Source organism: Ischnura elegans, chromosome 1 (assembly GCF_921293095.1).
Source record: "Ischnura elegans chromosome 1, ioIscEleg1.1, whole genome shotgun sequence".
NCBI lineage: Eukaryota > Metazoa > Arthropoda > Insecta > Odonata > Coenagrionidae > Ischnura > Ischnura elegans.
Window position 1 is genome coordinate 137,472,041 of NC_060246.1, and position 13,803 is coordinate 137,485,843.

Here is a 13,803-nt window from a genome sequence, read left to right on the forward strand (position 1 = left end):
TTACCTAAGGTTCTCTTCGTGTTCAAGGTCAGCACATGACAATCCATTAATTCTCAAGAACCATTATTGGGAATAATGGTGTTTTATATCTCCCATTAAAATTTAGAAGGTACAACTCTCATCTTTAATTCATGACCCTACCTTGGCGTTCGATTTTAGAGGTGCCCCTAAGCATCATTTTGAAAAACACCTAAAATATGTTATTATGTATATTTTTAGCTTTCTTTTTATTTGCAACTTTATAATAGGTGTCATATTTTTTATATTCTAAAATAGTTCATATCTTGGATCATCTTTGAACACAATGATATGTCTGTTCCCATAATTCTCGTACGTTATATTTTTTATTTCAACTCATCAAATATCTGGATTTATTGCTGTCTTATTTTGGGCAATCGTCGTTTCTTCGACAGGAAGGAAAATCATGTGAATTAATCCGTTAATCAATGGCTATTTGCATAACAGGAAATGGCATAAAAGATTTTACGATTTTGCCTAAAGAATATCGAATACAGTTTATGTAAATTAATTGCTGCTTTGATGACTAATTTGGTGTCATATATCTCTTTGAGTAAGTGCATTCAAGTACCCAACCCCTCTAATAGAGTGAGTCATTACTCATAAATATCATATTTTATTGGTGTTTTGTATGTTCAATGAACATTTTTCTGGTCCTAGTTAGGAAGATGGAAGAATTTTTTGCGGTACATCATATTCCCCGGGAAGTTCCAAACCATTTCGTGCTTTTGTAAGAAAAAACATTGAAAAATATTTTCCCTCGGTTAGCTGAAGTTTTGAGGAATTTTCGATAATGTTTTTTAATCAAGCTCAATGGTCTAAAGGGTAATGCATTTTCATTACCAATCGTTATTGTCGCTATCATTCAAATTAGAGAACCATTAATAAACGTTAGTTTTGTAATTGATTTAATAATGGTTACTTTAAGAGTCGGAAGTTTTATCTAAAATTGTGTTTCAATAATAAAAATCAAACGCCAGGTAAACGCTCAGCATATTTTATCAATTTTATTAGTAGGTAAAGCCAGTGAAATTATATTTGCATGTAAAACAGCATTTTCTTTTTCGCGCATGTGGATATTTTTTCCACGATCACGAAAAATTCCATTGGACTCTTTAATGTTCTCAACAATATACCGAAGAACCATGCGATTACTCAGGTCAGAGTTTTTCCGGTAAATGGCCAGGAATTTTAAAAATTTCTGATTTAAGTTTCATATCAATGGTGATTGACCATCTTAAATTCTAGCGCCTAGGACATCACAATAAGAGGTTTTAGAAATAGAGTATCCTGGGTATTCATTTTGGCTGGTCTATGTGTTATCAATGTAAATCAAATTGGTAAAAATCTCGAGCAGATCAACTCAATGATGCCCTTTAAAATATTTAACGTTTATATTCTTTATAAAAGTCATTTTAGTAAATTGCAAAGATTTGCTTATATTTACCGTCTTCATGGCAATACTTCAAATACTTCAAATGGTCAAACGAATGATAGCATTACATTAAATTGCACTGATTAATACTAGTTAGGTTAAATTAAGGTCAGTTTTTACAACTTTTTCTCATATTAATACTGCTAATGACCTTTAATTATGTAATTCATGAATCAGAACATCTTTAGCACAATTTAACGTTCTCCTTATTCCACTTTCATTGCAGAAATGACCAGGAATCCCTGAGTAGCGGAAATGGCCAGTGGTCCCTCTCGCATTTCCACCGTCGGCCTTCTCCCGCAAGAGGGCGAGGACGACGAGGAGGATGCCGCCGAGACCCTGGGTGAACTCGGCGCAAGTGCGGCCGCCGGAACGTCAAGACAGGAGCCCGAACCCGGGGTGGCAGGCAGCTCCAATGCAGGTTTCGAACCTGGATCTGTCGTTTTGGGGGAAAGCAGTGCGAATCAAGAGAAACGGTTGGATGTGATGTCGGAGGAGTGCCCCGTGAAGGGAGAGAAACAGTCGAATGAGTCAGCAGCGGCCGATAAAACTTCGGAGAGGGAACGCGACTCGCGTAAAGGAGAAAAGGAAGATAGTGCTAGTGGGGGCGGGAGATCAGAAAGGGTATGCGAGGAGAAGGCGAGGAAACACCGGGAAGAAAAAAGCCAGGAGATCGAACCTCGCTCGTGTGCGAGTGGGGAGTGTTCCGTCAGGATATGCGCCGCTGAGGGATCGGAGTGCAAGGCCAAGGAGCCGCGACAGGGTAGCACGGGGCGACCCGTTGACGGAGGAGGTCGGGGTGTATCCTCAGGAGTCGTCCTCTCCGTGTCCAACATTGCAGGAGCCTCTGGGGCGCGGGCGTTGGAGTCTCCGCGGAGACGCGCGTTGGAGTCTCCACACCGGCGGCGGGTGACCGGAGGGACATCGACTGCCTTGAGGCGGCGCCGTGTCGAGGACTCGCGGGGCGCCGCTTCCAACGCCGTAAGCGCCTGGGGATCGGACGGTGTCCAACCGGATGGCACCGTGGTTCCAGCAGTTGCGACAACATCCGCGCCTCAAGCGACAGGCGCGGCTTCCGGACCAAGGGTGCCTTCGAATTCCGCCCCGGGCCCATCCCGGCCACCGCGTCGCTCCTCCGGGCCCCGGTGCCAGGAGGCCCTCTCGTCCATCCTGTGGGAGCCTTACGACTGTCGCCGTCGGAGACCCTCGCTGCTGGCGGCCGATGGGTTCCGGATGCAGGCATTGCCCCCCACGTCCACTTTTTACTACCACACCACCTTCTCCCACCCTCTGGAGGACTATGCCTTTTGGCTACCACCGCCACCCTACGAGGCCGCCACTGCTTTGCCCCTGGATGGACCGCCACCGAACCTCCCGGACTTCTTCCCGATAGCCTTCTCATCTTGTTCCTCCGCCTCGTCCTCTGCGGCCTCTTCCTTGTCCACATCTCCATCCTCGTCGTCCTCCTTTCTCTGCTGCTCCTCGGCCAACGCCAACAACGCCAACCGCCTCAGCCTCGACGTGGCAACGGCGCGGAGGGCCGTCGAGAAGGCCGAGCGGGCCGCAGAAGAAGCCAGCGAGGCTGCGCTTCGACGGGCGAGGAGCTTCCAGTGCCTGCCGCCGGAGGGCGGTTGTGCCGCCGAAGCGGACCCGAGCCGACTCCCTCTCGCGGCGACCGGCGAAAGTGGGCCGAGGAGGGCCACAGATCAGGCGGCGGGGGCGGCATCAGCGAGGGGCGGAGGGGAGGCGGCGGGCGGCAGAAAGAGCGGCGCTTTGGTCGCTGACCTCGGAGGGGGAGAAGAGAGCTGGTGTCCCTACTGCCTACACCGGCCGCCGCAAGAGGCGCTGGGATCGCGCACGACGGGCCACCGGGGGCGGTGCCGGTGCAAGGCAGCAGTGGAGTGCGTGTCTTCGTCGCGGTGGGTAGGCTCGGCTAGGAAGGAGGAGTGCTCGAAGCGGAAGTCGTGTGCGCATTCGCGGTGCGAGGGACGCGGGTGTCCGAGGAGGTCGCGGGCTGGAAGGACGCCAGCCGCCGCCGAAATGGTGAGCGTCGCGGTGGAAGGTGTCCGGGCGGAGGTGCCGAGCGCGGCGACGGCCTCCAGACCACCGCCCCCGGACGAAGAGGCGCCGCGCGGGGGCGCAGGTGCCGTGCAAGCGAGTGTTGGATCGGGGAGTGAGACGGCCGCGGAGGGCGGCGACGCGAGTGGTGCAGTGGTCGGTGGTGTGGTGAAGGTTGTGAGCTGCAGGGCCGCCGCACCGGACACGCTCCGGGTGCCGGTGCCGGGAGCGGCACACCGTGCGGTGTCCAACGTGAGAATATCTTCGGACGCGGCAAGAGGATCGGGTGGCGGCGGGGAAGCGGGCCGCACCTTCACATCCACCGAGGCGCAGACGGACGAGACGGGGGGCGTGGAGAACAGGCCGCCGGGGGCGGGCGAAGGGCCCCAACTGCAGGAGGGCCGGGAGCAGAGGAGGCGCGAAAGGAGGGAAAGAAGGCAGCACAGGCGAAGCGCAGTGGGTGCGGGCGTGCAGCCACTCCCACCCCCGCCTCCGCCACAGGCGCCGCCGCAGTTGTTGCACCCGGCCGACTGGCAGACGCGCCTCGATGCCATCCCGTGTGGCGTGGGCGCCATGGGTGCAGGGGAGCGGCTTTTGCCTGATCTGCTCAACTCGCACCTCCCGCCCCCTTATTCGACGCTGCCCATGCCCCCGGCGCCGCCCCCGCGGCTCATCCCCATGGTCGGCGGACCGCCACCGCCGCCTCCCAACGGCCCCCCAATGATGCCTCCCCCGCCTCCTCCGCCCCCGGGATCCCCTCCTCAAATGGGAGCAGGAATGCGGTTCCCGTTTCCCACTCCTCCTGGAAGAAGGTTGGTGGCCCTTTTTTGTTGTTCTCATTGTCTTTATTGTAAATGGCCGTTTCTCGTATGCCTTTCGTTGGTTGCCTTGTGGCACTATATTCTTTGTATTTTAAAAATATATCCCTCCCTTGAAAGACAGGAATCATAATATCGTATTTGTAGAATTGCAATTGGTTGCTGTTTATGCTTTAAAGGATGCATTTAAATTTCATAGCAGTGAAAATGCGTCATAAAGTAGCCCATCTAATCGCTAACAAAATCATCACAAATTGAATTTATATTTGTTCCTTAGCCTCTTGAGAGTAACAACAGCGATTTACATGTTGCACTTCCATCAATACGATAGCTATCAAAATTTCTCTCAACGCCATCATGTCGAATACTGAATTCTTGCGGAGTGATTCTGACATCATGAAAAGAAATAAGGGAAAGCCAATTTTTTAACTATCGCAATCTTTTTTATCACAGACAGTGAAAATATAATTTTGAGAAGTTGGTTTCGCTAGGATCTTTTTTTTTCATCACACCACAAGAACTTTGATACTATTAAATATTGATTATATCCAACTTCGTAGGCTCTTGTGCTGGAATTACTCACTTAGTATTCCTTCGAGCTATGAATTGGGGCTACAGGAGCTTTGGAGCCATTTAGTCTTTTATTTATTATTTTTGGTGGTGGGTTCATTCCCAATTATTTATTTTTTGCTTTTCTCTTCCTATTTGATTCAAGGCTACGATTTTAGCATGCCTCTATTATTGCGCCAGCGTTCGAACCACCTTGATATTAGAATCTTGGATGTTATTGTATTTTGGCCGAGAACAGGTGTAAATAACATCCTTTTCAAGCCGATCTCATCATCATTTTATGGCGCAATTACTATTGTCAAGCATTGGTATTTTATTGCTCTATTCATTTCTCACCGATTCCAAAGTTGAAATGTCTCGATTTCTTTCACACTGAGCACAGTCTCCTGAATATTTATTACGGGCTTTTTTCTGTTAGATTTGTTGCAAGTAAATAGATTTTATTCGACGATGTTGTTTATATCCATATACTTATGAGTTTCCCATTTTATCCCTATGCTCAGAAGATCAGTGCATACTAATATTTTTAAGGATTTTATTCGCAAATCTTTATTTCAAAAGCATCTTATGTCGACCGTATTAAATAAATACGTCCTACAAGCTTTTAATCGAAAATTTTTTTTCAAGTGGAAATTTCCGGAAAAAAATAATGCATTAACCCTAGCGTTAAGCGTCAAATATCAATATGCTACCCTGGCGCATTTCTTTGGCATTTGCGGGTGGAATAATGCCTTATCTCATCGACGCGCTTAGAACTAATCGAAGACCGGAATGGAACTATCTTATCACATACCGATGCCGGTAATGCCCTCCTGGTCGGCATAAATATTCGCTTGACCAGCAAGAATGATGGATACAATGCTTCGCAGAGGCAACAATTTCATTATTCATGGTCATTGTACGATTATATTTAGATGTTTACGTAAAGCTATGGTATAGTGCAGTGAAGTTTAAATTTCGAGCGCGCTGTTGCAGAAATACCTGCGTAAGCCTCGAGCATGAAACGACTGTTAATATTTCGACTATCTCGAGGGCCGAAATCACATGTCATTCAGAATTATTTTTTTCATTAAGGGGACTTTAACAGCTACCGTGCGAAGAGATATTTCGTTTTCGAATTTAAAGTCCGGGGGCTTTAAGTTCTCCCTTTGTTTACTCTGGCGTGGAACGGAGCCAAGTGGCGAAACCTCTTGTAAGTGACGCGCCAGCTGCTTTCCGCTGTCTCAGTGTTTTGAAAATGTCATGGTGGCCGTCAATCCATGATGCCCATCGGCACTCCTCTCTGATATGTTCATTCAGGAAACTGCATCTAGTTTTCGTTTTTGCCATTCACGTTAGACTCGAAAAGTATTTTCTTCAATCTGTTAATGGTCTAGATGGAGATGGTAATGTTACAGACCGTAGAGTTGTGGTCTATTTGTTTACCCATTTCTGAACTTTAGTTTACTTTTCCTGTTTTTGGTTTCGTTATTTAACTGTTTGCTGCCAGTAAAGTCGTCTATTGATAGCCTTAAACGCGTACTATGTAAACGCCATTAATGATTTCCAAATCATAATCATATTCGAATATTTTTTCTTTTTACGGTTCTCTTCCATAGGGGCTTGGATTGTGTGGTTTTTAATACGCATATATTTGAAATTCTCTGTTAATTAGATGTAAATTTTTTTTGTTCTCTTTTTTGATGGATTCCTTCTCCTACCTCTCTCGTCATCTTCGTCGAGTTGTCTTCATTTCCTATTTTCTTTGAGTAATTATAAATGATGAATTGTCTCAATATTTTATTATTCAATTTATGCCAGACATCCAAGAGATGGTTAAATCTTTCTTGGTTTTCAAACCGTTAAAGATTATTAATTTGCCTTTGAGATTCTCAAAAGTTAGTTTATCTTTCTTCCAATAAACCGCACCACTCGTTCTCGTTGTTTCTCTGAAACTTAATTCCCTCATCTGGAATTTCTCTTCTCAGAATCATAACGGCAAGGCATTTCTCCAAAACGAGGTGATTGAGTATACATTATCCAGACTTGGATGCCCACTTTTCCTTTCCAGACATTTTGTGAGATTTCCACGGAGAGTTCCCCCTTCCCCCGGAGGTGATATCTCGCAATGCCCCAAGCGTGACCCTCGGGCCGTGACGACTGTTTCAGCCATTCAGAAGTTTCGCTCCCTTGCAACTTGCTCCCATGGAATAAGAATAAAGTGATAACCATCTCTCAAAAACGGGAGTGCACGACGGTGCATGGTGTTTGACTGGTGTCTTGGTATTTGCATTCGTCGTTGAGGCAAGCAGTGCGATTGGGAAGATTGCGAACTCCGTTCCCTCGGTCTCCTTCTGGCTGTCCCATCGCCTCAATCTTAACTCTGCCCTCCTGACCCACTCGCTAGCTGATTGAATGAAGTCCTCGCGTTGTTTGTGGTGAACTGGCTATTATGAGATTCCCTTCAGGGAAGTTTGTTAGCTCTGCAATCGGGCATAGCCTTTCTTTAAATGTAAACCTGGCCATCGATTCATGGTGTAGCACAAACGAAATAAATCAATTGTTGACGAGTTAATTTTGTGGAAATTAATCGATAGTAATGATAGTAATAATAGTGTGGAAAATTACTACAGCTGTTTGTATCATTACCACGAAAGAAAACTCGTAGGCAAGGTCGCTAGATACCGGGGTATCTAATGCGGATCCTACTAGCTTGGTATGTTAGAATGACTTGGTAATATTATCAGCTCAGTAGTGGCAGCCAATCATCCCATTTGAGGTCAAACTGTTATCACACAAGCTTATGCTAGGGAATATGGAAATCTAACGTGAGACTTTTCGATAACGTTGTCAAAACAAAGATCTGAGCATTCGCCACGTTCTTTTTTCATCTTCTCTAGGGATGTTGCTAATAAGCGAAGAGTCTTATTGCTTACCATGTACGTAGTTGGATTATTTTGGCTATATTCCCAATCCATCCTAGGATGGTGAGTATTTTAGAGTCCTTGGGCTGAATGTTAAAGTACAAAGAATAACACCTCAGCTAGGTTTTATTCAGTTAATAAAAGGGATTTAGATTTTTCTTCCAGTGGTAGGCTCGCCTAATATTGAGACGTTGAGCGAATGTTTGTACGTCAAAATTGCATTATAATCGCGTTAAAAGGGGTGCCTTCGTTTTATTTCCTCCTCGGCTGCGCACTTGGTGAGAACCTCTTATTCCATGAGCGCCGAAGCTTTGTGCCCTAAGCAAGTCAATCCTTTCATATTATCGGACATGAGTGAATTTCTTTATGAATCTGTGAAATGGATGATATCATTTTGTTAGCCACTTCCAATTCACCCTATGGCTTGCCGGTTGACCATGTAAGTCAAATTGCTTTCAGAACGTCTATAATGATTACAAAAATGCAATTTTTGCGTATTTTAGCTAATTTTAGTATAATTATTCCAGATAATAAAAATATTTCTGCTAAAATTTTGGATTCTATTCATAATTAAGTTTTTTTTTCTAATTTTAATGGAACATGATTTTCTTCTCAATGAATTACCCACGGAAAATTTTGTTATAATATTAATATCATAATGTGAAACCATTGTCATACCTTTTTTAAGGGCGATTTTTTCCGAAAAGGTAGATAACTGAGTAAAGTTTCAAGGGATTGACCGAATCAGCCTTGGCAAGGAAGGAATGACATCTTTTTTGTGTTAATTGAGCATGGCACAACGATGCTCGCTTTATTCTCATGCCTCATTGCGAGAAATTCGTAACTTTTCGATTGCTCTTGGTAAACACTGTGCGGGAAAACTTTTGCGGTCTAAATAAGAGGATACATAAGGCAAGCTCGAATTAATCTGTATTCTCCTCCTTCCGTATCGATTTCATTTAATTGGTAGTTGTGTCACTACTTCCGTTCCTCCCGAAGGAAGACATATTTCTTTATATAAGCATGCGTAATGCGATAGTCGTGTTAATCCAACACCGAATATTCTCTTAGCACCTGCGAGTTTTGAATTTTTAATGCTGGCATTGGCCTGGAGGTAATAAAACTCCTCGCATAATGACCCGGATAATAACCCACCATTTCTCTCCGCGGATATTGGGCCGTCATTATTGGCGCGGCTTTTGCTCGAATTCGGGTCGAAGCGGTTCGTTCTTAAATTGAGGAAATGAACGGTCCCGGTAGTCTCCAAGTCCCACTCGTATCCTATAATCCAGGACCTCCACGGAAAACCTCTTCCCAACTATATTACACCCCTATCCCCCCCGAAGTCCTTCCTTCCGCGAAATTTTCGGTGCCTTAGGCTGCTCTTATGTGGCTCTCCTCGCTGTTCGTCCAGAAGTGGAATTAGCGTGGAGGTCGGCACGCATTCAACTCTCCATCGCATAATTTGAGAACATGTTTTTAGTTCGAATTATCGCTCGTTTCTCATGAACTGCTAGTGAGAATCCACTATACTATTAGTTGCCGTTGATGTTGAATCTTTCATTAGGTCCTATTTCCAAGAACAGCACTGTTTTAGCTCCAGGAGAACCATTTGAAAAAAAAATGTTTCGAGAATTTTATTTTTTTGGTAAAAAGTATATAGCTGATCTCTATGGTCGCGAGAAAGCATACATAATGATGACTCTGATTTCAAATTCCACTTGACTCTCTCCTTACCTAGGAATGGGCCCATATGAATGTTTTGACTGTTATAATAGATGATTCTTGATAGTTATAATAAATGGTTCTTAATTTACCTATCCGTACACATTGGCGAAATTGATTAATTTTTGCACATCTATTTTCAATAATTGCCTCTTTAGCAAATTTTAAAGGCATTTTTGCATATGCACATACCCAGAAAGGATTAAATCCAAGAACTTGATTATTTTTGTAAAACGCCAACTTGGCGAAATAACTAGAGGAAGTGGGCGTTTAATTATATTCTCAAGACATATGCAAGGCTTTAGTCTTGGTATGAAATTCCTACGTCAAAATTTACGTTTCATTTCAGTATCAGTCTTATGTACTTCAATGTGGTGGCGCGTGTGTAGAAAAGGGAGATCCAACTCCGATTCAATAGTGTAGAAAACGCGTAGTTAACTTGCCACATTGACGGCATACTTCGAAATTTTGCGTATTTTTAGACGACTGCTCCACTGAAGCTTTTTCCTCCGCATCGCGATTTCCACTTCGTTTTTTTATCATTATTTTCGTAGCTATATTTTTTTATGGCGGAGAAGGAGACGCCTTACTGTCGGCTTGTCTTCCGGATGGTGCAAGTGGGTCGACCACTCGCTGGTTAGACGCGAGAGGGAAAGAGAGGCCGCGGCTCGGAGAAGGATGCTGCAGGGGCTTATCCGCCGACTTAGCCAAAAAAAAAAGACACAAGGATGGAGCGAGGCGCCAATTAACCGCCTTTTTTTGAACGATTCGTGTGTTGTTTTTTTTCATCATTGCTCATTTTCCGCCAGGCATTTCAGTGTGGCAGGCTGACGTTATCATACTGTTAGGTGATATCCGAGGCTATGAGTCGTGAATTCTTTAGGTGATCTACATAGCATCCATCGTAGTTACGACAACAAGTCGCGTGATCATAGCAGGGAGAGATCAATGCGTGAAGAAGAATTTGGGTTGGCATTCATCAATTATAATTGGCTTTCATTGCGGATAATATTGTCATATCAGTAACTTACCGTGAAATACATAGCGTAACTGGCCGTAACAGGCTCTTTCAACCAAGGTGCTTAAACGAAATACCTTTGGAGACAAAAAGAAGCAAGCCTGGTGTATCTACCACGACTGTTGCCAGAGGCCTAGAATGAAAGTCATGGAGACCTGGCGCTGCAGTCTGCATATGTTAGAACAGGGTATTAGGGGCACTCAATGAGTTGAAAAGCCGGGGACGCAGGATCGAAAAAAACTATGATCGTAACATTGCCGACAGTCGTGTCGCCTTGTGTTTCTAACAACGTCACTTCAAACATTTTTGGTGTCAAGGAATCGCGAATTTGAAGGCATGCGTTAATTTGGAAGGAATTTTTTCTGCCGTCTGCTTGTTTCGCGGTTGCTCACTAACTTAAACTCTCTATATTCTGTTATGTAACCTTATGCATCTAATTGAATCATTCGTTGTGTACTAAATTCAATTAAAACTGAATTTTTCTCTTGAAAATTATATAATTATTATAGGATAAAAATATTATGTCAAAATTTTTAATGTGTGTGTTACACTTTCCATCAAATACCTACTATATAGTCCTTAGATATGTATGTATATTCAACCATGCGTATTCTATGATCCTATCTTAAATAGAGTTACTAAATTAATACTGGGGGAGTTAGCACTTTTTATGGTGATGTATACTATTATAATCGTTAAAAAAGTTACATGAAACCATCACGCTAAAAAGGGTATAGTTCTCGGATCGATTTGCATGTGATACTCTACCATCATTTGTGAAAGACGTTTACAAAGTAGTGTGTGTAATGTAATAGTAGCCTCTTTTGAATGAGTGAAAATTTAACCCTTTGCGTTCGTTGAACCAAAATTGTTCATCTTTATATATTGCCGTCGAGAAAACTCTGGAAGTTGGAATGAGACTGAAGAATCTTATCCTCCAATATGTCGTAGTTGCCAAATTTCTAAGGCACTCTGCGGTAATATTTTATCATCGGACTCAAAGGAGTGAAGGGTGTTCGACCGGATGTTTGCGAGTAGTAGTTCTTCAAGTGGGAGGGTCCGTTGTCCGAATTCCGAGTCCTCTCCCCTCTCCCTCCTGACGTAATAATGAGGCCATGGTAATGAGTTTGCTTTGGTGCTTCTGGTCGGCGGCAGGAAAAGTTTCTCATCCACGTTACGAAGTCGGCAGCTGTTCTCTGCTTAAACTCTCGACGGCTGTGATGCGAATCACTCTTTTGGCAATGACTTTGCGTTTCTCGAGTGGGCAAACAGTGGAATTTTTAATGATAGAGGTAAAGTTGCAAATTTATGATTCTTCGACGCGTGTTTCCGAAATTTCCGATATTTTTATCTAAAAAAATAGTTCATTGTGTCATTGATAGCAACATTACTGTCTTTGGCACGTCAAATGGGCGCACACTTAATGGTTGAGAAACTATCGGCGCATTGTCCATGCATTTTCTTTTCGTGAGGCGATAAAAATGTGTAGAAAGATGACTTTTTGAAAATGGTTCATTAATAATCATACCAACCACTTAGGTGTTTTATTTAACCATTTTCGAATGTGTGATTCGTGATGAATTACTTTATATGGCTCATAATGAATGTAAGGGTGACGTAAGAGTATGATCATTGAATTTTATAGCTGTTCGTATAATTTATTCGTAAAATAAATTGTTATTGGTGGCACTTAAATGTTGGTGCTGACGATAACAACAAAACCCACATAACTTAGCGTAAATATTTGGAGTCGAACTTGAAGTAGAGATTCACAAGTAGTCCGGAAAATTTCCGGATCTGTGCATGACTTTCATTATTAACGTTCACTCGTTCTAGAACCTAATTTAAAATAGGCATAGAGATGCTTATCCCTTGGATTGTTTCCGAACCAAACTGATATAGGTTAATGGCGTAAAATTTTAAAATGTTGCCTTATTTAACACAATCCCGGACTCATTAGAAAACATACCTACTTTCAACTTGGGCACCCGTGTCGATAATTTGGAGTTTAAAATATGCCTCTGCATTGTTAAAGACTAGTGAAGGGCCTTTGGCTTCGGCTGGCAGAAATTAAATGCCTTGAACATTGTTCTTGTATGACTATGCCCGTAAACAAGAAATGTTCCTACTCTTAGCTTTTCGGCGAAGGAAATTCTATTCCAATACTCCCACCATTGTTTCTGAAGGTATATTGCTTGGCATTTGGCTGACAGCTCTAGTGTATCTAGAGCAACTTATCGTAGCAAGGAAAATATCCGGCGTCAGTCTTATTTGCGCTAATGCTGCTTAAGCAGTTCTCTGTTCGAAGTAATTTCTGGCTTCTCGAGGAGTCATTGAGGGGACTAATGACGTTTGCGTTGTTGCGTAAGGCGTATTCCTTATGGAACCGGATGAAGTGGTCTGGGAGGGGTACCGATTACCCTTACCCACGCAGAATGGCGACGCAATATGGCGCAGAAAAATATTTGCCCGGGCATTGTTCCTTTTGGGATTAATGTGAGAAAATATTTGTGACGTTGCGGCATGCCATGAAAAAGAGCGACGGAGTCGACCAGCAGTGCCTCATAAATTCTGTCTCATAGATTGCAACAGGAACTCTGTCAGCCGAGACAATAAATCACGTCTCGCGTTCTCTTTGGATGCAGTTAATGCTCGGAAGATTTTGGCCGTAGGCAAATCGAATCTATAGTACGTACCAGTCGTCAGACTTGGCCAATTAGTAGCTACGCTCTAAGCCGGGTAAACGTCAATTTTTCATGCTTTACTTTTTTCTTTACGTCAAACGTCAAGTTTTCCTCCTGTGGTGAATGTTTTAATGAACGTTTCCATTCCATAATACGTGAGACAGAATGGATGTTCCAGAACTCGTCTTCTCTTTGAGTAATTACATTAGTTAAGTGGCTCTCAGGCGCTAGTATGTTTTGAAAACGTTGGTGTTAGACTTCATCATCATTCTGTATTAAAATACATTTTTTTATATAACTTAGGTATATGACATTCCTCATCGAAGTGCATTTAGCGATTCCTAGGAAAGAATTTCAACATAAGTATCTGTCCATTCATATGTTTGCGAAACGCTTTGGGAAAAGACTTCATTTCAGTATTTTCGGAAAACGTTAAGATTCGATTCGTCTTCATCATAGTAGAATTGCTTAAATTATCTAATATTTATTGGTCCTGCATGATAACTGTGGTAATATCAGTGAATGAAGTTTTTTCTAATTTTCAATCAAATAATATAATTTTGCAAGTGTAAAA

General features: G+C 43.4%; 1 protein-coding gene across 2 annotated transcripts in view; it reads left to right on the forward strand.

Moving 5' to 3' along the window:
* Positions 1-13,803, forward strand: part of LOC124170692 — a 966,542-nt gene that overhangs the window by 422,397 nt on the left and 530,342 nt on the right. For both annotated transcript variants that reach the window (XM_046549599.1, XM_046549607.1), the window contains exon 5: positions 1,680-4,323. In XM_046549599.1, the coding sequence (XP_046405555.1) occupies positions 1,709-4,323 (2,615 nt within the window). In that variant the 5' untranslated portion in view covers positions 1,680-1,708. The remainder of the gene's footprint in view (positions 1-1,679; positions 4,324-13,803) is intronic.